This window comes from Pinus tabuliformis, chromosome J (assembly GCF_031772625.1).
Source record: "Pinus tabuliformis cultivar Carrire ecotype Pingquan chromosome J, CPIR1, whole genome shotgun sequence".
Classification (NCBI taxonomy): Eukaryota; Viridiplantae; Streptophyta; class Pinopsida; order Pinales; family Pinaceae; genus Pinus; species Pinus tabuliformis.
The window spans coordinates 1165886338-1165913343 of NC_142295.1; the positions used below are offsets into that span (position 1 = coordinate 1165886338).

At 36.6% G+C, this 27006-nt stretch overlaps 1 protein-coding gene across 1 annotated transcript; it reads right to left on the reverse strand.

Moving 5' to 3' along the window:
• Positions 1 to 10827: 10827 nt before the first annotated feature.
• LOC149231234 (uncharacterized) lies at positions 10828 to 11751 on the reverse strand. The gene has a single exon (XM_089381578.1). It carries the CDS (start codon positions 11749 to 11751, stop codon positions 10828 to 10830), a length of 924 nt encoding a protein of 307 aa, XP_089237704.1.
• Between the last annotated feature and the right edge of the window lie 15255 nt (positions 11752 to 27006).

A 27006-nucleotide genomic window follows, 5' to 3' on the forward strand; every position in this document is an offset into this window, starting at 1 on the left:
TATCACATTTATATGATACAAGTAAAATTGTGTAAATTGCTAAGACTTTGTCATATATCATCTTGTGCGATGTATTGCCATTTTTACGTCATTGCTATGTATAATACACTTTGTTGCTCATTGTTGGCCACTATTAATGATCACATGTTGTCATTTATCACTCCATAAAATTGTAAGCACGACTATGTGCATTTGATTCATCCCTATATAAGGCCCATTTGTTGAGAGTCATGATGATTGGGAGTTATTTCTTTCAGCTTTGTAAATACCTTGAGAACATTCATGTAGTAATCATGTAGTTGATTTCATATCATTGTCACCATTACAGTGTTGATTTAGGTTTATGCATATGCGAAAAGGAGAGTCCTGATTATGATATTATCATTGAAGAGAGACATGAGAATTGTTACAACCAAGAGTGAGCTTAAGGGGTCATTAGTAAAATATTATAATTTTAGTGTATTAAGTCTTGTATTTCATGTATTAGCCCTATAATTCATTTATCATCATCTAGCCTTTAGGGGTACGGAGTCATTGGTCCATGAAGAATTTTCCCTTGCATATGGAAAGGAGGCAATGACAACTAAAGAATCATTTTTAAAATAACATGAAGAGTCATTTGAAGCTCATTGACATGTGCAGAGGGAGATGGGACAACAAAGAGAATGCTTGATGTTGGCTTTAGGCTTGTTGGTTTGTTAGCATAGTGTTGAATGACATTATTAACAACTCAAGAGATTCTAGGCTTGTGTATTGATATTATCAGATGTTTCAACATAATTTTCTACTTCTTATCGAGCCTAGACTACCCTTTACCTCTGATGTCAAAGGGGGAGATAGAAAGAGGAAATGAGTGGGTGGTTACAGAAGGTTTCCATCAATTCCAAAAGGGGATATTGTTGGCATTATGGCGCATTAATTTATTGGGATTGATGTCAACTTGGTAAAACTAGTAGTGGACCTTATTTGGATGAGGGAAAATATTTGGGGTGTTGCAGAAATGTTCCAGGAGTATGCATAGGTTCATGGGCTAAATAGGGCCCTAACAAAGTGTTCAAGAAGTGTGGCAAGTTCCGGGTCAAAGAAGACTGATTTCTCCACAATATTTGGCATCATCTGAGTAGCCAAGTGATGAACGTATGGGAAGGCTAGTTGTATCTTAGATATGTTCTCATGTAGGTAAAATTTGAATACCATGTGCACAGATCAATGCAGTTTCCCATGGTATCACCAAGTAAGTTTGATTTCAATGACTATGAACTATTTTGGTAATCCATTTAGAATATGAACACATTAATGATTTGATAAATGGTGTTGATTCCATTAATGGGTCAATTTGGTTCCAAACAATTAAAAAATGCATAGGGTGGACTTGCTCTGGGGTGTGTATTTGACAAGCATTTCATCATGCATGTTTTGGTCGCACTTAGAGGATTGAAATATCTAACAAATAATGTTATGAACATATTGATTTATGTGGTTATAATACTAATCAAGATATTGGCATGATGAAACAAGAATTTCTTAGTTTCATAATCATTGACCTGGCTAAAAGGAGCTTGTATTAATTTTCTAATATGTTGTGAGATGTGCATATAACAAAAAATGCCAAAATATGTTTTAGATAGAGTAAATTGTGAGAGGGAATTAGTTCAACATTGGCTATAAGACACCTCATAGTATGGTTCAAGATTCATATTGATTTTTTTCACAACACATTTATTGAGCTTCTTCAAAAATTTTGTTTCAATGGCCATAAAGTGACGAAAGTAAAGTTCTAGTAGAACATGGATTATAAAGGGTGTTGAAGAAATTTTAAAACTATGAGATGTTACAAAGATCAATCAACCAAAAAAAATGTCAATGGAAGAGGAGGGCATATATGCCATAGAGTGCATATACTGAATAGACCTAGTGCATGTATGTGAGATAGAGTGTGTAATCCTATGCATTATTATTGAGGTGTGGTATAGATAGGAGTGTGTGAACTGAAGAGTTTCTTCTGATAAACAAAACATTATGAGTATTCTCCAATGAAGAGCATGGATTATAAGCACTAGATCTACTGAAACGCAAGAGACTCCTAAAGCTAAATGGTGACAGGTGAGAATAATGTTTCTAGGACCAGAATTTGTAGTACGATGAGACTTGTTCTCGAGACAATGTATGAAGATGTGATTTTGTCTCTGTGTCAAATATGAAGCAACAATTGAATGGATGTGTAGAGCAAATATCATGACAAAGATTGTTGACTTGACTAACATATTTATTTTGTAGGGTTTTATGTATGGTGTCGTTTATCATTTCTTTGTATCCTGGTGTATAAGTGAGAGTGGTACCATGTTATTATATTGAGAATCTACTATGTACATGTTATTCATTTAGAGGTTTATATTTATTGTTGCTACTACATGTTGTCGGTGAATATTGTTGAGATATGAGTCACTTCGGGTTTGATAAAATTGTATGTTGCTTTTGAACTTGAGTGAGAGTTAGATGTTTTTAGGGTTTGTAGTTTATATAGAGGTTAAGATATTAATGGAGAAAGCTAGTTATTGCTTTTCTTACAGGTCCAGTATGAAACATTTTGAATGAAGCCCTAGAATAATATGAGGTTGTGGCCTTTAGACAAGTGGTGTCTTTCTCTATAATGGGTTGTTGCTCCTTGTTGGTGAAGCCAATTATTACAAATCAATTTGTCTCACTTATGAAAATGATTCCAAACTCGATTCTTTCATGATCCAATGATATATGGTCATAAGTCCCCTTGAATGATGGCAGTAATACATTTAAATTATGTATAATAATTTTTGATTAAATATATTTAAAACTAATTTTTTAGAGCATCCCATGTCATCAATTTACAATGTTCAATGGAAGATTCTACATAGTTAACATAGAGCAATGTCATCAAATTCGTGATGTGTTTGGGTCACAATGCTATTCTTACAGAGGTAAAAAGTAAAAAGTAAACAAATCTTCCTATTCTAGAAGCCTCATAGTGGGTATCTAATCACAATTGGTTGATATTGAGCTCACTCTACCCATATCCCAGGCCTCCTCCCTCCTTTAGTGTATCCATCCTATCTTGTGGACGTCTCTTCTAGCTTAATGGATCTCTCAACCTCAATTCCTTCATATAATTGCAATGCATCGAAATAGAGTTAGGTTGCCACTTTAGACTTTTGAACTTATCTACATGCTGCTAAGATACTCATTGGAGTTATTTTGATTTCAAAGGCTTAGGTTGAGGATCATTACAAGGAGATTCTAACATCAAGGCAATTGGTTATGAATATCCTCATATTCAAAATTAAAAAAAATACTTGTTCCTTTTCCATATGCATATGTTATAATGTCTATTGTAAGGATACTTGATCTCTTACATGGTTTATGATTAAATATTTTATGAATTTTATGCTTTGATCTATTGTTTGGCTTTTTCCTTGCAAGTCTCCCCTTAGAACATTAAGGGAGAAATGTTTAAAGCTACAAAGGACAAAAATGAGGATCATCAACAAGGATTTCATGAAAATGTATGAGATTTTCATCCCCTTTGTATTTATGATTTGGTCATACATTAGGGAATGTTTTCATTTATTTGTTTGTGTGTTTCTAGGCTTGGTTTCCAACCCTAGAGAGATTTGTCTCAACAATAGGATGATATTTTTCTACCAAATGAATTGGTGACTGCACTCAGGAGCGAGACTCTCTTCAGTTTCCCTTATTTTTGAAAAGTTGAATTGTGTTCTGAGCCTTTTGGTAAACCTTTATTAATTATGGAACCCTAAAATTGTGTGATCTTTTGAGAATTTCTTAATGTTTTCCTAGTTTTCGCACTTATCATGAATTTATATGAGGAAACGTGCATTGACATCGCACTCTACACCTTAACAGTTGTGACCATCACACTAGTTGCAGCTCCTCACCCAAGATGATTTAGGGGAAATTGAAATTTATCTATGTTTTTCTATATTTGAGCCTCAATCAGAGGATCAATTTGGTTCCTAGATTTATTATCAGTCTATTGTAAATTATTTTTTTTGCTTTGAATTCATTTCACTACTTCATGTGAAATTTTCCACTGTTATACTATTTTGATTGGATTTCTTTGTCGACCTAGTGAAGGAAAGAATCATTGTTGTAGATGATTAAGCATGTTGAATCTTTCTTTCTCTATCCGTAGTAATAATTTTTACAATTGTATTACTTGTGCTTTGGAAAAGTTTTTAGTGCATTACATAAAAATATTATTTTCAAAGAAAGAAGAAAAAATGTTTCTGGATTGATTTGCATTAATTGCTTCATTCTCAAAATCAATGTATTAGATATTTTATTGTGTTTTATCTTACGAATTGATTCCCACATTGCAGAAAATATATGGTTTATTTTGAAAGGGTTATTTTTGAATCATTTTGTTTTAGTGAAAATATATTGTTGAAGATAGCATATTTGCATTTGTTGAAAAGTGAAAAAAGTCTTCTTCTTCCTATAAATGGGAGTTCATCAGATCAAGAGCTTGAATATTCATATTTGTTGCATTAACATTTGGTTCATCAAAATATCATTAATTTCATATTCATCAACCTTTTGATTAAAAAACACCTTTAAAATAATGCTAAAAAAATAAACTAAAATTTTTATATTTCTAGGTCTCATTACACTTATATTACACCTAGTCTACAACTCTCCCCCTAGGTCAATTTTTTTTTATGGTGGTAAGATTCGAGACCATATTCTTAGGGATTTTTCCCAAGGTGATGGTAGGGAGGAAGCCCCTGCTATACATAGAATAGATGTTGGATAGAAACACTTGGGCGTTCTTGGAGGATACCTCACATGAGTTAGTATATGTGAAGTTTCTTACATGAGGTTGTGAACATTAATGAGTTTCTCATTGTAACTTTTTCCACCCACTCTATATATAGCCTCTTTTCACACTGATCTCTATGAAATTAGGTTTTATCTCCAACTAGTGAGTTTGTTGTGAAAAGGTTGTTTGCATGGCTTTGACTAAGATTTGTTAGCATGTGTTATATTGTTTGTTTTATACTTTTTAGTGAGAACTTAGGTATAAATTGTAAATTTCATCAATTAATATTATTAAAATTATTGATTAAAATTCACTGAGGCAGATCCACGTCGATGTTCTTGTAGGATACAAAGTTCACCCCATAAAATTACACTTTAATCATCCAATACTACAAGACCTGTAGTTACAGAACCTAATGATTTTGATTTATGAAGGAAAAGAGTGAAATACAAATTTAAACAACAATATAGAGATACAATGAAACATAACTTCAATTAATGAATAGAAATTGTTGAAAACTATTTACATGCAGGAAAGAAACAAACTAGCTCGAGCAATGGTAGCTCATCTCTTAGAAGAGATGTGATGGCTACATGCCTTCTTAACTGTGTTATAATGAAGATTAAGGGCCTTTTTATCATCAAGAAACAATGGAAAACCCTAAACATCCAAAAACCTAATGGGAGGAGATGAAGCAACCTAAACTTGTGGGCCTTGTTGGGGTTAGTTAGAACATCAACTTCCCAGGGTGGTAACAATACTCGTAAGAAAGATATATCCTAAGAAAACAAAATTCAAATTGAAATGAAATAATCATGGGATTTCCTATTTAAAAAGAAAACATAGTTTTGAGCTTCAAAACATCTCGAGAAGTTCGAGACCCGAAAAACTACCAAAAATAGAAAACCCTCAAAATTGGATGCTATGATGGAAATTAGGAAATGGAAAGGAAACATTGTTGTAGGTCCAAGTGGAATAGGTGGGTGGCCACCAATATCCACGTAAATCATTCCCCTCCCCCATTAGGAATCAAAATTCGTTGTGCATTGAGTACATCCATTAGATGCATAAACTTCTACTCAATTTGGTCATTAGTGAGCTACATATTTTGGTGGAGGAATTGGTTGCTTTGAGAACCCGATAAAGTTGGATCCTCTATTAGTGAGTGTTCCTAATTTTTCTGTACATTATTCAATCATTCATAGCCTCTTCAATGAAATTTGGGTTGATCTTTGTTGGCGTCAGGTACTAGATAGTGTTTGATGTGTCCAAAAATGGTGGAAAGTGTGGTCAAAGGTGGTCAACATTGAATACGGGGTGTAGGCCAATGAATGGGCGAATACGTAACTGAAAAGCATTGTCACCCATAGAATTCGTGATGGTTTAATTCCCATATCAAAGTGGTCAAAGCTTCTGATGGTCTCTGATAAGGAATTCCTTCTTTAAATGTAGCTAAAATTTGACACCCACTTGAAAATTTTGTGGCACTCAATGTTGATCTTGACGTTGTTTGTACTTGCCATTGGATTTACACAGGATATCATGAACCTGTTACTAGATGTGTGGGATTTGTTCAATAAACCTAGTGGTTTTATCATTTTTGAAGTGGACATGTGTAGATTCTATATGTGTAGTTCCAAGAGGCATTCTAACATTAATGAGACATAATGGTTGATATCCCTAACCCAACTAAAAGAGGTTGTGACTAGTCAAGCTATGGAGAGATTTTTTATAGCTGTGTTGCACATAGGGAAGACTCTCATCCCATGTTTTTGTATGCTTGGAGTTGTACATGTGTAGCTATGTGCACTATCATCCTATTGACAACCTCTGTCTGGCCACCAATATAAGGATGGAATGAAGTCAAGTTGGTGAGCTTAGTCTCCAAAGACAACCAAAGGCTCGAGCAGAATGTGCTTAGGAAACTGCTACCCTGATCTAATATAATAGTCTATGGAATATAAAAATGTAACCACACTTATTCAAAGAAGAGTTTTACAGTGTATTACTTGTTATACTGTCATTTTCAAGAAGTCAATATAGCCATCCTAGAAAAATATGTCAACAACCACAAATGGACAATCATTTCCATGCTTGGTATAAGGAAGGCGAGACATATAGACCATGGAAATGGATTCCCAAGTCTAGCTAGGAGTAGGAAGAGGAGTGTACAAACCATGACTCTTAATGGTTGGCTTGGCGATGGCATAGGTAGTGTAGGATCTGATATAGTTTCCAACATCTTGTTGGAATTTTGGCCAATAAAAACACTTATGCAGTACTGCCACAATTTTATCCAAACCAAAGTATACAACGACTCGACAATAGTCTACCAATTTTTTCTGCACTAAGATGACTTTATAAAGAAATATTAATCCTTCACTAATACGTCAACCTTGGATTTGTCTTTCCATTTCGAGGTTGCGAGCACTTCCTGTGTGATAAAAATTAGAGATTGGGATGCAGGTAATTAATGCTAATTCCTAACTAATTGTTGTAGAAATAAACAATTTCTCAACAGCTCAAGTACTCTAGAAATTTAAATGAAAAGTATAAATTATTCTGTGGTTCAAAATTGGAAAGATAAATCAATTGAGAACTACTTTTAGACAAAGATCTCAACCTAATATTATAAATCCGAAAAGGAAATCAAATTGAATAATCGAATCCACACATATTAAAGCAAACTACTCAAATCATGCTAATCACAAAGAGCATCCAAAGCTAGAAGTAATTGTAGAAAGCATACACGAAGAGAAAAAAATAATCAAATACAAGACTTAATTCATTGTGAATTATAAAAATTACATGAACCGAGATATAAAACTTAATATATCTCAAACTGTAGAAGTATTGGCAATATAGATCTTAATAGTAAAGAGTAATCAACATGATACAAATGAGTAGTGGATATTCCAGTACTTGGACCCAAAGTCATTATAAGGAACTGTTATAGAAGCTCAATACATGGATTTAATGTGAAACACCATGTTTTTCATTAATTGTCAAAAAGAAATTACAAAATCACTCCAACCCTTAAGGTTGAATCTGCATTGAGAGTCTTGCTGGAAATTAACAATGATTACAAAAGTTACGGTTCTTTTTCATCTACTAGCATTATATATTCTCTATGAAATGCTAGAAAAATTAGAGTTGATCCTAAGGATCAGTAGATCCTTAGGATTTCTTGGCTGAATAATAAGATTTTCCATATCAATTTTTTTTTTCCTCCTATCTTTAGCTTGACCCACGCAGCCGGAATAGTGACATCATCGTTTCTTGATGCTACTACCTTATCCAAAGAAACAACAATTGTCCAATACAGTCATCCTGTGCATAAAGAAGCGAAAACTTAGGATTTTAATGATAAAATCATGTGACCTATTCAACACTGCTCTTTATTCATTTTTTACGGTATTTCTTCAAGAATATGTTCAAGACGAGAGAAAGTTCATGAAAACCATATGATTAATCAAGTAAATGAGGAGGAAAAACATACCTTTTCCATGACCCAACATACTCTCCACCTTACCCTTTTGCATGTCTTCATGAAATAAGATAATTAAGATGCAGCTGAGTCAAATAATATGCAGGATATGTTTCTTCCTTGTAGAGCTTAAAAACATTTTTATTTTTAAGTACTGCAAAGGATTAACCTTCCTGATGTTTTGATAGCTCATAATCACAATGATACCCATCAAGAGAATACCAAATAATAGGGGTTCTGTAACAACATCCAATCCACCCCGGATGCGGGTGACACGATAGCCGAGTATGAGGTGCCAAATGGTCACCATGGGTGGCCCCAAGCTTAAGTCTCGCATTTACTGCGATCTGCAGCCATGGATCTTAAGCGTGGGTGCAGGTGCGATAAGGGACAGCAATTCATTGCTCTGTCCGAGTTTCAAATGCGAATCCAGAGTGCAGTTATGGCATGTGGAGTTCGAGGAAGAGCAGAGGAGCATAAGAATGGTGAAGGAATGGAATGTAAGGTGTTGGGACGAGTTCAGATTTCGAAATTGGGTTTATGGTCGACGGATCACAGAGCTAGTGCTCACGTCGCCCCTTTGGCAATTGTCGGTGGTTTTTGGTCAGCAAGGGTGGGTGAAGGGGGTTTCAATCTCTCTTATCCGGCTCTGTTTCATTTTCCTGCTATCAGTGGAAGCATGGTCAGGCCTCGACAGCGCCTTCTCAGCCGTCGAGGCTCTAGCAGGGGAGGGTCCTCTCGTCCCTGAGTGGCATCTTCCCCTGCCCGATGCTGTCGATGTCTATGCCATCAAGTTGCAGAGGCCCATCCTATCTGGTCGATCCCTTTCCTGGACTCCAGCAATTCAGATGCGGAATCGGCTCCGCTACTTGCATTTGGAACTGCAGTCTTCTCCTTCAGCAGTTCCCAGGGCAATTCTCGCATCAACGCCCATGTCTTGGTCCTTTTTCTTGAAGAACCGAAGGAGGAGGGCGAGGAACAACCCAGCAAAAAGATGCACCAGGCTGGAAGCTCTAGGGATGCTGAGGGTCTGCCAGAGGTTAGCCTAGAGCCTGCTGTCATCCCACCGTCGACTCAGGCAGCACCTTCTCCAGAGAAGGACAAGGCCGCATGGGACTCTCTCCCGGAAGGTATGTGCTGGATCATCGAGGAGGAGCCGGACAAATAGCTATCTGTTCGCTCAGGTTCGCCCCTTCAGACGCTGCTCAGGTTCTCCCACGATTTGCTACGTGTGCTACAATGGCCTACTGTATGTTTTGGTTGTTTCTGTTTGGTCCGAGAAATATACTATTCAATGTTTGTCAATGCCCCTGCAAGGGAGTCTTTTGAAGGCCTTGTTTTTCTTTTTTGAGCCCCTGCGTGGGATGTCAATTTTTGCTCTTACTTCACCTCTACGGTTTAACGCCCCTACGTGGGTGATTTGTCTCAGTGGTGGTACCCCTGCGTGGGTGATTTGTCTCAATGGTGATGCCCCTGCGCGGGTGACTTGTCTCTGTGGTAGGGCCCCTGAGCGGGTGATTTGTCTCAGTGGTGTGGCTCCTGCGTGGGCTGGTGTTTTTTTTATCACTGTCAGTCTAGAGTGCCATCTATGGCCTCTGGCAATATGACCTCATGACTGTAACTGTTTTCCTTTTTATGTATATAATAGAATAGCATAGTCTTAACGAGAAAAAAAAAACAACATCCAATCCAAGAAGGACCTGACTCATGAAAATGTTGTTAGCCTCTCTCATAAAACAATAATAAATCCAAAAATTAATTAATTAATTAAATATTCCATGTTAGGAATCTGTGCCTAACTCTTGGGTTGTTCCTCTAAGATAGGAGTTAGTTTAGGTAACTCCTATATTGGTGTGTCTGTTGAGAAATTATCTCAACCAAAGGAGAAATTATCTCAACCAAAGGTGTCTAAGATAGCACGCACTATCTTGAGAACACTGTCTCTCATCTATTTATTTGTAACACCATATTCAATTTTTTTTGTGTATGTGTAAGAATGTGTAATGAGAGAGAAGCATGAGGCTTCAGCCTTTTTCCGCAAATATTGTGTCTCTAGTTTCTTTGTGTGATTTATATATCTTATTGAGTTAATGTCATTTTCATCATGTGGTATCGGAGCCTGGTTTAGGCTTCATGCTGCCCCATTCGTATTCAGCGTTGTGTAAGGTTGTATTGAACCCGTCGGTGATCCCATGCCATGGGAATTATGTGAGGGAGGCGCATAATTCAATAGAAATTATTGCGCATAGAAGGAGCGTTGTCACTCCGGGAAAGAAGTCTGTTGAGGCCAAGAGAAAGCCATTGCGTGCACCTGAGAATTGGCTCATGGGTGCGAAGGAGAATTAATTCTGATTGTTTATCTGCAAAATTTATTTTGCGTGGAGCGAGACCTTCAGTAGATAAAATGCACCCAGCCAAAGTAATTTTATTGCAGCGTGGAACTATGACGAACAAGTTGAAGCAACTTGCGTGGAAGAATCTGTGAGAAGCCTCTGGTGAATCTGTGGTGATGTGATTGTACACTACATCATAAAAGTGTTCGCCTTTGGAGCGATAGCAGCAGTGCCTCCATATGCATGCGATAGCAAAAATCCAACGATACGATGTTATATTTTTTGTGATTCTTCAAAACCCATAACTGTGCAAGTGTGAGAGAAAACTGACAGCATGGAACTAGTTGTGTCGAAGAATCCATCAAGCCCTGCTCTCCAGCGTTGAGCCTCCAAAATTGAGAGATGTTGAATTGACAGAGTTTGTTAAGTCTCTGGTTTTTTAGGATGTCTCTGATATTTTTATAAATGCTTGTCTCTGCTATTTTAATGCGCTTGGCACTATTCTTGGCTGCATGTCTTCTGTTCCACATATTATTAAGGAGGTTGCTTGAGTTCTGATCTGACGGGGTTGTGAAATTTCCAAAGTGAAGGTACCCGTATTTTCGTGTGTAATCTCCATTTGATTCCAGAGAAAGTTCATCATCAGGTCCATCTCCATATCTCTGCCAATTCCAGAGGCCAGTATGAGCCCAATAACGAGGAACTATAACATATCCGATGTGCAAAGAAGAGTTGGCGTTCCCTGCAATTCCGTAGTGGATGACTCCTTTCACTTTGAAGAAACTCAGCAGTAACTGAGTTGTTAGTCCTGAATTCAGCATTGCCAATCCTGACATGACAATGATGACTCTGTGCTTATCAACACTTCCTATATGAAATCTTCTCCCAGCAATATCCAGAGTCTTGGAGACATTGAAAGAAGAAGATTGCAGAAGAGGATCCATCTCGAAAGCGTTCGGAACAACGATGCCGAGATATGGGCCATGGCAATTGATCTTGTGAATGATTCTCTGAAGCTTTCGCGATGCAATTAGGGCATCCACTGATGATAAATCGACCATTAATAATACTATGATTAGCGGCCATATACAGTGGACTGCAGTGATAATCTTCATCATGTTTTCAAAGCCGAACTCCAGTCCCTCTTCTGCTTGAGTCCGAAGCCTGTAGAATATTCAAATCTGTAGTGGAGAGATCACGGAACTTAGGACTCTAGAGACTTACTGAACTTGATCAAAAAATGCTACGGAAAGTACATAGCCCGAGGATAGTGGTGTTTGGCGTGAGGACAAAACACATTTTGAAGTAAATGAGAAAAGGTACGTGTAAAGCTTGGAATTACATGGATAAATGTAAAGTTTAAACAAATACAATCGTAATTCACTTTTGATAAAGTGACCTTAAAACCATTAAAGCATTTTATGGAACTTTAAAAAGGAGTATATTTTGTAATGAAGAGTGGTAATTTTTAATATATGATGAGAGATAGTAAGTGGAATGTGAGAGAATGAGTGGGGGTGAGAATGAAGTTTAACCCTTAATGTTTCATGAAGTTTAATGGGTTAGAGTTAGTGGAGAATAATATTTGGGATGAAGAGAGAATTAATGGTGAATATGATGAGAGATGAGAAAGGCTACTTTAATTTTTGAAATTTTTGAAGTGATATATTTTTCAAAGGAGAGCTCATTGATGTAGGAGGTTGAGTCAGGTTTTTGAACTCATTTCTTCCAAATTTGTGAGTGTCAAATTCTCATTGTTTGAGAAAGATTTTATGGAAATGTTGTAAAAGATGAAAGGTTGATGATCTCAATACTCAATAAAGACATATTATTTGTGGTGATTGTGTCCTAGATCTGCCCGAAATTGAATAAGGGGATTTTAGGTACACCATGTGTATTTGTGATGGCGAGTTTTTTTTATGGCTTCATGCCTTTGCTTTCCTGATTTGTGTCTAGTTTTGACACATAAATGATCGCATTTACCACACACATAAAGTTCAATGCAAGTAAGCACAACACTTGTAACAGAATAGCATCAAGGAAGGACAATTGAACTCAACACTTGCATCTGTGCAAATACAATTCATAATCATAGATTGTCAACATCAACATTCTACATCAACAAGCAAATTCACTTAATCAAGTTAAAGCATTTCAAAGCAAAAGTCTACATCGACATTCTTGCAAACAAATTTAAGAACTTGTGAATCAAATTCCAATTACATTGCATTGTACGGGTGCATTCTCGGTTGAAACCGACACCCACGTTTTGATTTGATCAGAAGTCAAGCACTTAGTCAAATTAAGACAAGTGAATTCCTTGTTTTATGTGAGTCATTAAAACCATTGTAAGCTTTTTTGGGTGCATTTTCGACAGTGTTCGACACCCTTCCTTTAAAGCACAATCAAGTGAGTCCATGAGTTTTAACTCCTTGAAACAACCATCACAGCAACCACAACAAGTTCAACTCTAACACCAATCAAGCAAGTTGAGATCAACAAATCAAGCGAGCGTGCCAGTCAAATCCCATAGCAAGGGAGCCTATGATTCAAGTAAAGTGAAACAGTTCAAAGCACGACATCTACGACAAGGGAGCAAGTTCAGATGGCGCAACATATTCAGTTGTTAAACATTCTTCACAGTTTGGTTATCTCTAGTGATGAAGACATGGTGCACGTCAGCAAAGAAACTCTTGCTGATATTTCACAGCATCTACAGCAAACTCATGAAACCATTGAGTTTCTTCAGCTTGAGTCCCAACTTCAAAGGAATGAATTGCAAGAAAAGTCTTTGAACCATCTAGATGATAAGTCATTCATCCCAACATCTTCAAGTGTCGAAGTTGTTCATGATCAAATTCAAATTTCTTCCAAACCCATCATCAAGCCCTGGGAAGAAATTCAAAATAATAAGAATAGACGAGGCTTAGGATATGTCACTGATGACACCAACTTACATATCCCAGATTATTCCAAGCCAATTAAGTTTGTGAGTGCAGGATTTCTTGAACCACTCACCTCAGCAGGTTCTGAGAAAGTTGCCGACAATCAGAATTGCACGCAACCTGAAGTTGAAGTTAAACCAAAGTGTTCTTATTGTCAAAGAACTGGTCATATGGAAGATCAATGTTTTGATCTCCATCCTTATTTCCATTGTGGCAAACCCAATCATTCCTCACAAAAATGTCGCAACCAACAAAAAGCAGCCAGATTGAAGATACGTTATGCATGGATTGATCCTTGGGAATGGTCATCCACAGTCAAACGATTGTCTCAGTTCTACAATCGTCTACAAACAGACATCGTGCAGCCAGCAGTGAACCGATGATGGTACTCTCATGCAATTGAATGAGGGAGTACAATAGTGAAACTCTCCTACACCTGAAGGGGGGGAGTTCAGATAAATTTTGGAGAAGATTGTCTCTCCTTTCAGCTGACAAAGGGGGGAAACTGTCAATGAAATTGACAAGTGGTTTTCAGACTGAAAGTCTCGACAACATCAGCGAAGAAGCCAGTGGGCATCTTCATTAGCCAGTGGGCATTTGTCATCAGCAGTGAGGATCAGCAAATTCGCCAGTGGGCGATCGACAACGAAAGCAACAGTGAGCAGCTTTCATCATAGCAAAAACAACATTGAGTTTTTTTTCGACATCTTCAGCCAGTGGGAAATTATCATCAGTAAATACGCCAGTGGGCGTTCATCAAATTGTGTCAGTGGACACCGGATGCTGTTTTCAAACAAAGGACAGTTTGCTCCTTTTGCGGCTTGGCAAGTGATGGAGTTGTCAAGCAACATTCAGAGATGAATCAAGCATGCAGCTGATTCATGTTCTCTTCCGATTTGAGTTTTTTCCAGCATCCAGAATTGGCGGTTTTTTCAGGCAATGTTTTTGAGGATCAACATGAGAACTTGGAAGATGGTTCCTCGTTCTTATTTTGGATTTATCATTGAAGGGGGGAATGTTAGCCTCTCTCATAAAACAATAATAAATCCAAAAATTAATTAATTAATTAAATATTCCAAGTTAGGAATTTGTGCCTAACTCTTGCGTTGTTCCTCTAAGATAGGAGTTAGTTTAGGTAACTCCTATATTGGTGTGTCTGGTGAGAAATTATCTCAACCAAAGGAGAAATTATCTCAACCAAAGGTGTCTAAGATAGCACGCACTATCTTGAGAACACTGTCTCTCATCTATTTATTTGTAACACCATATTCAATTTTTTTTGTGTATGTGTAAGAATGTGTAATGAGAGAGAAGCATGAGGCTTCAGCCTTTTTCCGCCAATATTGTGTCTCTGGTTTCTATGTGTGATTTATATATTTTATTGAGTTAATGTCATTTTCATCAAATGTTACCATAACGAACGAGTCTAGCTGCAGCTTCCTTGAATTTTTGTAACCAAATGGTTCTTGATTCCTAATAGCATTGGGATAATCTCTACACCTTTTCTTTGCAGATAGGAGAGATTATTCTCTAAATTCCTCAGAATATTCCAAACCTGACTTGATAATGTCTCTGTGGATGGGGCCCAAGGTAGACACAACCCCTTCTTGTTCCATGAACCTTTTATGTTGTATAAGGATCTGCAAGGGCCTTGCAGGTTCACCTCTTACCCTAAGATCCCATTCACTTTCTCTCCTCTAGAAGGTATCATGGGCCTTAGCCAATTTGAGCTGGTATTTGGAAAAGGAGATGAAGGCTTGGGACTCGATATCCCTGATTAAGGGGCTGGGACTGGCATACCTTTTATCTTCTGAAAAAAAGCTGTGCAAATATAATTTAGAGAGAAAATGTTTTACATCCTCTGTCTGTTTTTGGCAGCATGTAATAAAATCGGGAGTAGAACTAAAATAAAAGTAAATGACCAACTCTAATAGCCTTAACTTTTAACAGTAAGTATCGTTCAAGAAGAAATATTGAATATTTTGTAGCCAGTGATCTACAAGATAGTGCATCTAAATAAATGGACAAAATAATTTTGATTTGCTCCAAGGCATTCTGAAATTGTCCTCATACTTCCTCCACTTTCTTAAATTCTGGTATAAGACTGTCATAGGTATCATCCTCTATTGTAGTCAATTAATTAAATTTTTTTAGGAATTCCTGGTATTTCTCTAAAGGTAAAACTTCTTTTTCATGCTGTTGTAGAACTTTTTGCGACTCTGCTACTTCTGTCTTCAACTTTCGGATAATAGGCTCTACTACCAAAGGGGTATAAGGAGGTATGTCCTCAACCTGAGTAGTCTTAGTGTAAGTCCCTATCGAATTTGCTTGAATGGCTATTTCCACTGTTGATATAGGAACACAAAGGCCTATTTGAAGATCTTTTTCAACAGTTGTTTCCACTATTGAAATAGGAACACAAACGTCTATTTGAAGATCTGTTTGAATAATTGTTTCCACTATTGACACAGGAACAGAAAGGCATATTTGAAGATCCTCTTCAACATTTATTTCCACTATTGACATAGGAACATAAAGGTCTATTTGAAGATCTGTTTGAATAATTTTTTCCACTATTGACACAGGAGCACAAAGGTGTGCCTGAAAATCTATCTGAGTTTCTATCTCTATCAATTCCATAGAAGAAAAAAATTATATTTCAGTTTCTACAGAACTAGAAAAAACATCCTATGTTTGAGTCCCTGTTGGACAAGTGATGATGTTTTCTATTTCTATTCTAGTGGAATTAAGAAAACTATCCCTCTGGGTTCCTATTCATTTCGACTCCACTTTCTTATTACAAGATTCCTTATAGTCTTTTAACCATTTCCTAAGCTACTTGATTTTTATTTTCAGCTTCTTATTTTCCTTATTCATCAGTTCCAACTTATGATCATCTCTTTTATTTGTTCTTACAATGGGCTTCTTCACTGGGGAAGAAGGACCATCAATAATATTTCTAGATGTAGGAGAAATTTCAAAATCGTCACGATCACGTTCAAGTAAGAATGTGTCTCCTGAATTAGCTTTTGAGTCGTCAACATTGTCAAGGTCTGGTTCAAGTAAGGTTGTACCTCTAGAATTAGCTTTAGGCTCCTTAAGATTATCAGGGTTTTGTTCAAGTGAGGTTGTATCTCCTGAATTAGCTTCAGGAACATGTGTTTCAACTGCATATTTTTCTTTTCCTTCTAGTTCTTGTGTATCTCTGTCATTTACGGAAGAATGTAATGTCTCTATGTGGTGTGAACTATGAGGATAAGTAGAAGAGATAGGAGTAGGGACTTGTTCTTGTGGATTATCAGATTGACCTATCTCCTTAAAAGGGGTTCCAAATTTTTCCAAGACTTGAGCAACTTCTTCTTCATAATCTTTAGTAAAGTCAACTTGTTGGCTAATAGGGGATCTGTGGGGTGATCTCACCTCATCTATGGCTACATTAATTCTTCTCTGTTGGATTATTCACTCAGACCATCTTCGTTTAATAGGAATGGATGTCAAGACAGGGGATTTCCTTTTTCATCTTCTTTTTGGGGCTTGTACCTCTATGGTCTGATGTTCTTCCTCTAGCTGGGCATTTTCAGGAATTCCTTCCAGGGGTGGTACATTAAAACTTATAAAATTGTCCTAGGTTAGCTTCAATTGATTTAGTTCCTTGGTGACTATCAGTTTGATCAAACCATGATTACTAATTGTATCCTGTGGGATTTTGGATTTCCTCAATCAACTAGCAATTTCATGTAACAGCGAGTCCAGGAAGAATGGAAAATTGATTACTATCTTTTTTCTTAATACTGCTAATAGTTTAAGGTGCCAACTCTATACCATGTCATGGTAAACATCACATGTGATGTATTTCTAGATGACCTTTGCCAGTTCGCACCATGGCTTACTCAAAGATGTAGGAAAAAGACCTTTGCCTTTCTGAACTAATTCCTTGCTAGGATCCTTTGATAATTCTACAACTTCATGGAGTGACATGTGGTTTTCTACCCATTTTATGCCTTCTGTAGGGAGGCCTGTGACTTCTGCCAAAATGGCTTTAGTTACTGCTATGGTCCTACCTTTGATAGTCATGCTCTCGTTCTATAGAGTAAAAGTAAAAGAGTGATATCATCATTAAACCCCTATAGCCGAGCAAGATATTGTGCCTGTCCTGCATGTTCTAGCATATCTTAGGCTTCTGTGGTGATTTGTAACAGTGTAGGCTCATTGAGAACAACTACAAACATGCATGCACTATTGAGTCCCACAATTCTCATAATGAAACATCATACGTTAAGCTACATGTAGGAGTATAAGGAATGAAAACTAAGTACATAATCTTAGTAATAATATCCTATCACATCGACAGGTATGGCAGATGTTCGTTAATCGTGCGCTTTCACATCATCATAATGTATGATCGTCCCCCCTTATTGAGAAAAAAGGTGACCACGATCTTTGAAGCATGTGGAAGGGAAAAGGAATGCGACATCATTAATATAGAGAAAGTGGTTAGAGCCGTCATCTGGAAAGAATTAATGGAATGAATTCATAGCCATACTATTGGTCAAAATAGATGATGGGAAATAAAGTGTAAGAAATATACATCATGGAAAGAAATTTTCCTTTTGGAGTATGTGTGATGAAATCTGACAAAGCATTTTCTTAAATTTATTACTGTTGATGTCGGATGATTTGATAATGTTGATGTGGTTAATGTAATTTAAATATGCTACCGATATGAGTTATTAAAGGTATGATCACTAGTCAAAAGTGTTTTCTCCCTTTTTATTTAATAAAGTAAACTTAATGACATATTAAGAGTTTGGAAACTTCAAAGTATACTTCAATACCATAGGTAGAGCCACTACTGCGAGTAGACCTCCATCGCCTCAAGAGTGTCACCTTTTAACCCACAAATAAGCTAGTATCGCTAACTTATAAAAAAAATGATTTCCTTCAAAAAGGACATTGTTTTGGCATGATGACCAGAGAGTAACAATGCCACTCACCAGATCATAACAATGTGAGCAGATCAGCTCATGATGAGACCCCCTATCCTTTGACATTTTAGTGTCACAAGGCCATTACCCTGGTGCAGTAGCCATAATGGGAATGTCACTTATGTTAATTTCCTATGATCATGGTAGGCTGGCTCATGATGAGACCCCCTATCCATTTTTGAGAAACAATTAGCTGAATATATTTCCAAAATTATTTTTGTTTTTGTTTCTTCCTTCTCTTTTTTTTTTTTACAAGTTAAGGGAGGCTCATCAACTCCTTAATAGTAAAGGATGGTGTAAGAAGTAAAAATGTTCCAAGAAAAATATGGCTTAGATTCTTCATCATATTTGTTAATGGAACCACCATTTGAATGTGTAATAAGAGGAAAACTAGTATGTTGGGGATAAATCATGAATAGTTTATAGTGTATCTAAAAAAATAGACATAAGCAGGTATATTCATAGATAAAGCATGTCAAATTTTAAAAAAATATATATTCGCCAAAAAGGCTAAAAATCATGTTGATCTAAATATTACTACTTTTAAGGATTTAGATCGAACTCATAGCCAAAAATAATGACTGACATTGAATGATAGTAATGGGAACATCAATCATTCATGGTGAAGGATCGGCAATTATTATTTTGACAAAGAGGACATCAAATGTTTCATTCAATGAGGGGACATCAACTAATCTTTTGAAAAGGGAACAAAAATTATTTCATCGAAGAGGGAACAATAGTTACTCCTTTGGAAAGGGAACAATAGTTGTTCATTAAAAAATGGAACAACAACTATTTCTTCGAAAAGGAAACAACAATTGTTTCTTCAAAAAGGGAACATCAATTGTTTCTTCAAGAAGGAAACAACAATTGTTTCTTCGAGAAGGGAATAATAATTGTACCTTTGAAAATGGAACAACAATTATTTCTTCTAAAATGGAACAATAATTATTTCTTCGAGAAGGGAACAACAACTGTTTCTTCAAGAAGGGAACACCATCTATTTCTTTGAGAAGGTAACAACAATTGTGATGAAGGAATAGCAACTATGCTTCAAGGAGACAAATATGATCAATTATGAAACAATGTCTGTATCAAAATTCCAGAATGGTAAATAAGAGGAGAAGAAAAAAACAAAATTTCTCAACCATCCTTAAGGAAAATATGTACATTAAATACAATATGGAAAGAAATTTTATTTTTTTATGGAAATGAAGTTGTCGGGTTACCATCCCCTGCAATTATGATTTGGAGATTAGGATCATTACTTACCTGTTGATAGAAAGATTCCTTTATGACTGGCTAGTGATAAGGTCACAACTGATGTCCATTCACTAGAAAGGGAGCACCAAACCCATTAATGGTGATTAAAGTTATGGTGCCATTATTATGTACTTCTTGAATCTCATAAGGGCGAGCCACCTTATCTGTATTTTCCCTAGGAAATCATGGAATCTAGAATCATAGAGGAGTTCCCATTCACCTTTTTGAAATGATTTCTTTTTATTAAGCCTATCATGCCATTTGGCCCTTTGTTGTTGAATAAGTGTTGTACATTGCAGGGTAGGTAAGCGTGCTTCATCTAGTTCATTTAGTTACTAAAGTCACTATGATTGGACCTCTGTAAGATCAAACCCAACCTCCTGGGCTATCCTAAGAGTATTTATATCAAATTCTATGTGGAATATTGATTCTTTGCCAAAACCAAGTTTGTAAGGGGAGTACTGAGTAGTATTGTGCCATGTTGTGTGATAGGCCCATAAGGCCTCTAGAAGTTTAGCGACCTGGTTTCATCGATTTGTCGAGACTGTCTTAGTAAATATTTCTTCTAGGACCTTGTTGGTGCTTTCTACCTATCCATTTCCGTATGGGCAATATGGAGTGGTAACTCGATGTTTCATATGATGATTTTACAGAGTGGTCGAAATTTTTTGTCCTATAAACTATGATCCTTCGGCAGTTATTACCTCCCTTGGTAATCCATATCATACGAATAGTTCAAAAAGGAAATTAATCACTATTTATTCTGTGGTCTGTGGCAAGGCTACTGTCTCTACCGATTTAGTCACATTGTCTATGGCAACCAATATACATATATTTTGATTTGATGGTGAATTAAAGGGCCCAAAAAAGTTAGACACCCATCTTTCAAAGGGTTTCGCCACCAACTGCAGCTGTAATGTCATCTCATCAGCTTGGCTAGGATGGCCCATCCTTTGTTAGCTATCAGAAGCTTGAACATATTTCATGGCATCTTTGAATATGGTGGGCTAGTAATAGCACATCTGAAGGATTTTATGCTTGGTTCTGCAATCTATGAAATTTTCGCCATAGGGCTTGTCATGATAGGCCTTCAAGACTTCATTGACCTCACCTTCTTGAATACACCTTCGAATCTATAAGTTGGATCTAGTGTGGAAAATATACCTTCCAATCCAAGAAAATTGGTAATTGTGTTGGACAATAGGCTTCCTTTGCTTGGGTGACAGGTGTACTGGTAACTTCCCAACTTCTAAAGAATTCACTACATTTTCATACCAAGTTGCTTTAATTGTTACAATGAATAGGTTCTCATCTAGAAGCTGATCATCTACTGATGACAGATCATTCGTCTTAGGCACCCAAGATAGTAAGTCTGTAACAAAAAATTATTTTCCTGGCCAATCCTTTATGGTAATATTGAACTCCTGCAATAACACCAGCCATCTAGTTCCTCACCCATTAGTGATTGGTTTGTTGGCCAAGTACCTAATAGCAGAGTGCTTAGTATACAGGAAAGTTGGATAGTTTTTTATATAATATCTAAACTTATTGATAGCATGTATAACAACAAAAAATTTGTTTTCTATTACTGTTTAATTTAACTCAACCGAGGTAAGAATTTTGCTAATATAATAGATAGCGTAGGGCTTCCTGTCCTCTTCTTGTCCAAGTAGAGCACCTATAGCTATGTCTAATGCGTCTGTAGAGATATGGAAATGTAACTCCTAGTTCAGTCCTCGTAATACTAGTGTGTTTGAAATCAATTTCTTTAGATATGCAAAGGCAACGTCACATTTGTCAGACCAGTTAAATTCAACATTACCTACTAATACATATAAAGGTGCAACAATGTTTGAAAAGTTTTCAATAAATCTATGGTAGTACCCTACATATCCAATGAAACAAAGTACCTGATTGTGTGTGTAGTGCAATAATTACCACTATTTTCATTGGATCTACCTATATTCCAGGCACAGAGATGTAGTATCCTAGAACGACACCTTTGGTCATCATCATGTGGCACTTTATGTTGCTTAAGCATAACCTGGTAGCAATGCATCATTCAAGAAACTTTTCTAGATTTCATAAACCCTGCTCCAAGTCACTTCCATAAGGGATAAAATTGTCTATATAAATTTCAATTCCTTCATTCATCAGGTCGGAAAAAATTGCTCAATATTGCTCTCTGAAATATGGTTGGGGCATTGCATAAGCCGAAGGATAAAACTCTATATGCAAATGTACCCCAAGGGCAGGTAGACATAGTTTTATCCTAGTATTCAGGGGCAAACTGAATTGATTATAGTTGTTGAAGCCATCAAGGAAGGAAAAAAATTGTTTCCCTCCTAAGGTATCGAGAACTTGATTAATAAAAGGAAGAGGGAAATGGTCCTTTTGGGTGCCTTTATTTAGTTCTATCTAGTCCATGAAAATTCTCCATTTCCCATTTTTCTTAGGAACAAATACCAATGGGGAGACCAATAGACTATTTGAGATAGGATAAATAATATTTACATAGAGCAACTTTTGCAGTTCATCTCTTAAAATTTCTTTGATGTGCGGATTCAACCTCCTCTGAGGCTACCAGATGGTGCGAGCGTCCTTCTCAATTTAAATATGGTGGATACATAGCTTGGGATTTATACATTTCATGTCTATGTATTCCCAAGAAAAATATTTTTCATATTTCTAAAGAAATTGAATAAGTCTTTGTTGTTTAGCAGTGTCCAAGTTACCGTTAATGTCAAGAATTTTACCTAGTTCAATCTCAATTTGTCCATTGTTATAAACAAAAATCATGGTTATATGTTGGTCATCGACATCCCTCAAGGATCTCCATGTGCTTCATTATTGAGGATGGCCTTTAACACTTGGCATGTTGGGTTATTCATGGAAACTAGTCTATTAATGAAGTTGTTAATCACATCATCTTTGGTTTGATTGTTAAGTTAAAGAGCTTCTTCCAGTGTGAGAAGAGAGTGTATGTTTTCTTCTCGGTATCTAGTCGGGTGTAAATTATTATTCAGAATAGATAGACTTGGTTTAGCTGGGGGATACAAAACAATATTATTCACAACATTTCCTTCTGTGATAGTCATGCTCCTTGCACGACATCCTATATAAGCATTTGCTATTGCTAGCCAAGGTCGGCCCAATATCAAAGGATATCCATCTAGCCTACTTCTTAGGTTAATGACTAGAAATTCCATAAGATATTCCTAGGAATCGACAGAGATAGTCACATCATGTAAGGTTCCTTGAGGTTTGATTATTGATTTGTTAGTAGTTCTAATAAGGTTGAGGTAGGTTCTACAGTTGTAATGCCCAGAACCTTGTAGGTTTCAATAGTCATAATATTAATGGTTGCCCCAAGATCTACTATTGTGTTTGGAAAGGTGCAACCTTGTATCTGAATTGGTACTACAGGATTTCCTGGGTCTTCATATTTAATCGGTGCTTGTCTACCCAAAAGCAGATCAGACAAAGTTCCTACCACATGTATTGTTCGTGGATTTTTTAATTTCTTCTCAGGCTTCTTCCCACATAATTCCTTAATTGTCTTTACATAAATCAGGATATCTTGTATGGCTTGGAGGAGAAAAATCTTTATTCTCAAATTTTTCAATTCCCCCAGGATATCAAAATTAGGATAGATGACATGATTATCTATCGTTGGTCTCTTAGGGAATGGGGGAGAAGAAATTATAATTTTATTGGGATTATGTTGCTCGACTGTGTCTTCTCCCTATTTTATTTCCATTGTAATCACAGTCAAAGGATTTATTGCGGGTTATTTTTTGTTTTTAGTCTATTTATTTTCTTTTGTCCTAATAATGTTCCTTAAACTTAGCTGAAGCTCATTGCATTCTACTAGTTCTGTGTCATTATCTGAATTCTCAGAATCTGTACATGTTGAAATTGTCTATTATTAGGGTTTGGATTTGTTTGAGCTTGAAATTAGGGGCGTACTAAAGGATGAGGGTTCTGGAATGGACCTAGAAATGTGGGGTAAGGTTGAGAACCCATTCCCATGGGTAGATTATTCATCCCCATAGGCGACTGCCAGTTTTGATACCAATTTGGATTCTATGAGGTTGAAGAAGCCCAATGTGAAGGGTAATGACTGCTAGCTGAATTTTGTGAGAAGGGGGCATATCATTGTGAATTTGGTCAGCCAACTCTTGGGAAGGGCTGGTTTGGCTAGGGTGACAAAGAATACTATTGGGATTTCCAGGCAGAGAAGGGTGGTTGACCTTGCCATGTTGTTCCAGGATTTTGTTTTTGATTATATTGTGTAAATAAGAGAAAAGAAGGGTCTTGTGGCATACCTAAGGGTCGTGCTTGCCATTTTTGATGTTGAGCCATTAAGTATGTTGTCTCTATTCCTTCCTTGGCTTATTTTAACAATTCTTTTAATCCGAGAAGTGATAGACACTAATCTATTGCATGGTCCTTGGTGCATATAAAGCACATTGGAAACATGTCTAAAGGACATTCTCTTTGACTATGCTTATTTTAGTAGCATGAATATAATATGGCTAGAATTTGTTCTACCTCATCTTGTCTTTTTCTGATATTTGTTCTCGTCATGCCTCCATTTGGAGGTTTGCTTCCTCTAGTCATGGGATCTCGCCCTCCTAGCCTGATGTGTGTACTACCTCACAAACACCTGATACATAATCAGACAATTTCGTCATATTCTTCTTGATAAATGTCACCTTTCCCCATTAAATTTAAAGTTTCCACCCATTCTTCTCTCATTTCCTTTATCAAAATAGCTTTCAAGTCTGCTTTTGGTAATGTGGCATGGGGGGATCTCTGCAAATTATAATGAAACCATTCAACATATTCTTCTAAATTTCCATTGTTCTTCACAAAAATTTTGAAGATTGCATCCTTTAGATCACCAATCCTACAATAGTCTTGATACTTGGTGAGAAAATAATTTTCCATATCATCTGAGGAATTAGTGGTACTTCCACCCAAACCCATAAACCATTGTAGAGCTGCTCCCTTTAAGGTAGAGGGGAAAAACTTCAGTTTTTAAGCATTAGTGGTGTAATCATATCCTCTACACAAGACATCAAAATCAAATAGAAAAGCATCATGATCCTCTGAGGTCATCCTGTGAAAGTTTGGGATATTTTGTAAAGGGATGGCCTTGAACGGGGAATTGGCTATTGGGTCAATGATAGGGTATTCCATTGTTGAGGTCTGACCTTGAGGTGGTTGATTTTCCATTTTATCAAAGATGCGCCAATAATCTGCACATGTTTCTTGGTCAGGAGGTGTTATATGGGTGAATGGAGTATTCAAAACTCAAAGGGGATTTACTTCACTAGTCAAATATGGGATATTATGTACTCCTTTTTCAGCCAGGGTCACAGTATATCATAATTCAGATGGTTGTGGGTCAGCTTTAGCAGCTCCACTAGTTTCTCCATCAGCTTCTTTCAAATTACACAATTTTCCCTCTTGTCAAGGACTAGAGTGTAGATTGTTTGAATTTTGAAAACTTTGCTCAAATCCTTCAGTTCTTCTATCGATCTTAGTGTAAGATGCAGTTGGTGATTCTGCTGCTTGAGGCACCAAAGTAGAGCCCTTTCCAAATACTTTCTAAGGTCCTATTAACATCTGAGATTCAACTCTCCAAATGATTTCGTCTATAAAGGTCAATCTCCTAAGGTTGTCGATACCTAGGATTTGGTGGTTTTTGGTACTGATTTTTGATCTATTGGTGTCTTTCTTCTCCTAGTCATTCATACCTACACAACCTCTGTATATCTACTGAGAGCGAGCACTAGGAGAAATATTTTTTCTTGCTTTGTACGCAGGAACTTACCTCTCACTTTCAATACCCAATTTTCTTGGGAGATATAAATTAACTATTATCCTGACAACCTGGTCGGAAACGATGCCAAAATGTCAGTGCACTAAGATGAAGTTTAAGTTGTTCATTAACTATAAAAAAAAAATTACAAAATCACTTCAAACCTTAAGTTTTACTCTTCATTCAGAGTCTTGTTGGAAATTACCAATGATTACAAAACTTATGTTTCTTTTGAATCTACTAGCATTATATATTCTCTGTGAAATCCTAGCAAAATCAGAGTTGATCCTCAATATTGTTCGGCACACTAATTGGATTTTCCACATAAATTCTATCTTTTTCCTCCTATCTTTAGCTTGACCCATGCAGCTAGAATAACAACATCTTCCTTTCTTGGAACTATTGTCTTATCCAAAGGAGCAAGAGTTTTCCAATCAAGCTATCATGTGCATAAACAAGCGAAAACTTAGGCTTTTAATGCTAAAAGCATGTAACTTGTTCAACGCTTATCTTTATTCATTTTTTATAGTCTTTCTTTGAGAATATGTTCAAGACAAGAGGAAATGCATGAAAACCATATTATTAATCAAGTAAATGAGGAGGAAAATCATACCTTTTCCATGACCCAACACTAACCAAATCAGCTTGGCACTCTCACTGGAATGAACACAAAGGTGTGGCAAGTAGCATAACAATGCATCCTTGAGGTGGAATTATGGAACTTTATTATTCTCCATCAACATCTAGTATGTGTGGAAAATCCTGGAGAATTTTTGTATAGTTGTGGCCATCTAGAGGTTTCATGCCCACAAGAGTTGAGAACATTGGTCAGTTTTAGAACTCGTGGTTGACTAAGGAAATATGCAATGTTATCGGTGTTTCCCTTCTTATATTTAATGTTCAAATGGAATTGTTGTAGATATGGAGACCATTTCTGATATTGATGATTTTACAACTTCCCTTGTGTCGATATAAACTGAAGAGGGTGGTGATCTGTATGGATGATCATCTCCTTCGCATGAATATAATGTTTCCACCGCTAGAAAGTTTCCATGATGGAATACATCTCCTGATCATAGCTGGTGTATTTTTGAATCATATATGAGGGTGTCTCACTGTGGTAGGCCATAAGATGCCCTTGTTAGGTTAGAACTGCACCAATAGCATAGTTGGAGGCATCTTCCTCTATTTCAAATGGTTGTTGTAGGAATGGGAATTTGAGTACACATGCATAGCAAAGGTAGTGTTTCAGCTCAATGCATGCCTTATATTGGGACTTGGACTAAAAAATAAATATTTCACTCTAATCTCGGTAACTTGACTCAAAGGCAAAGTGGTATGAGAGAA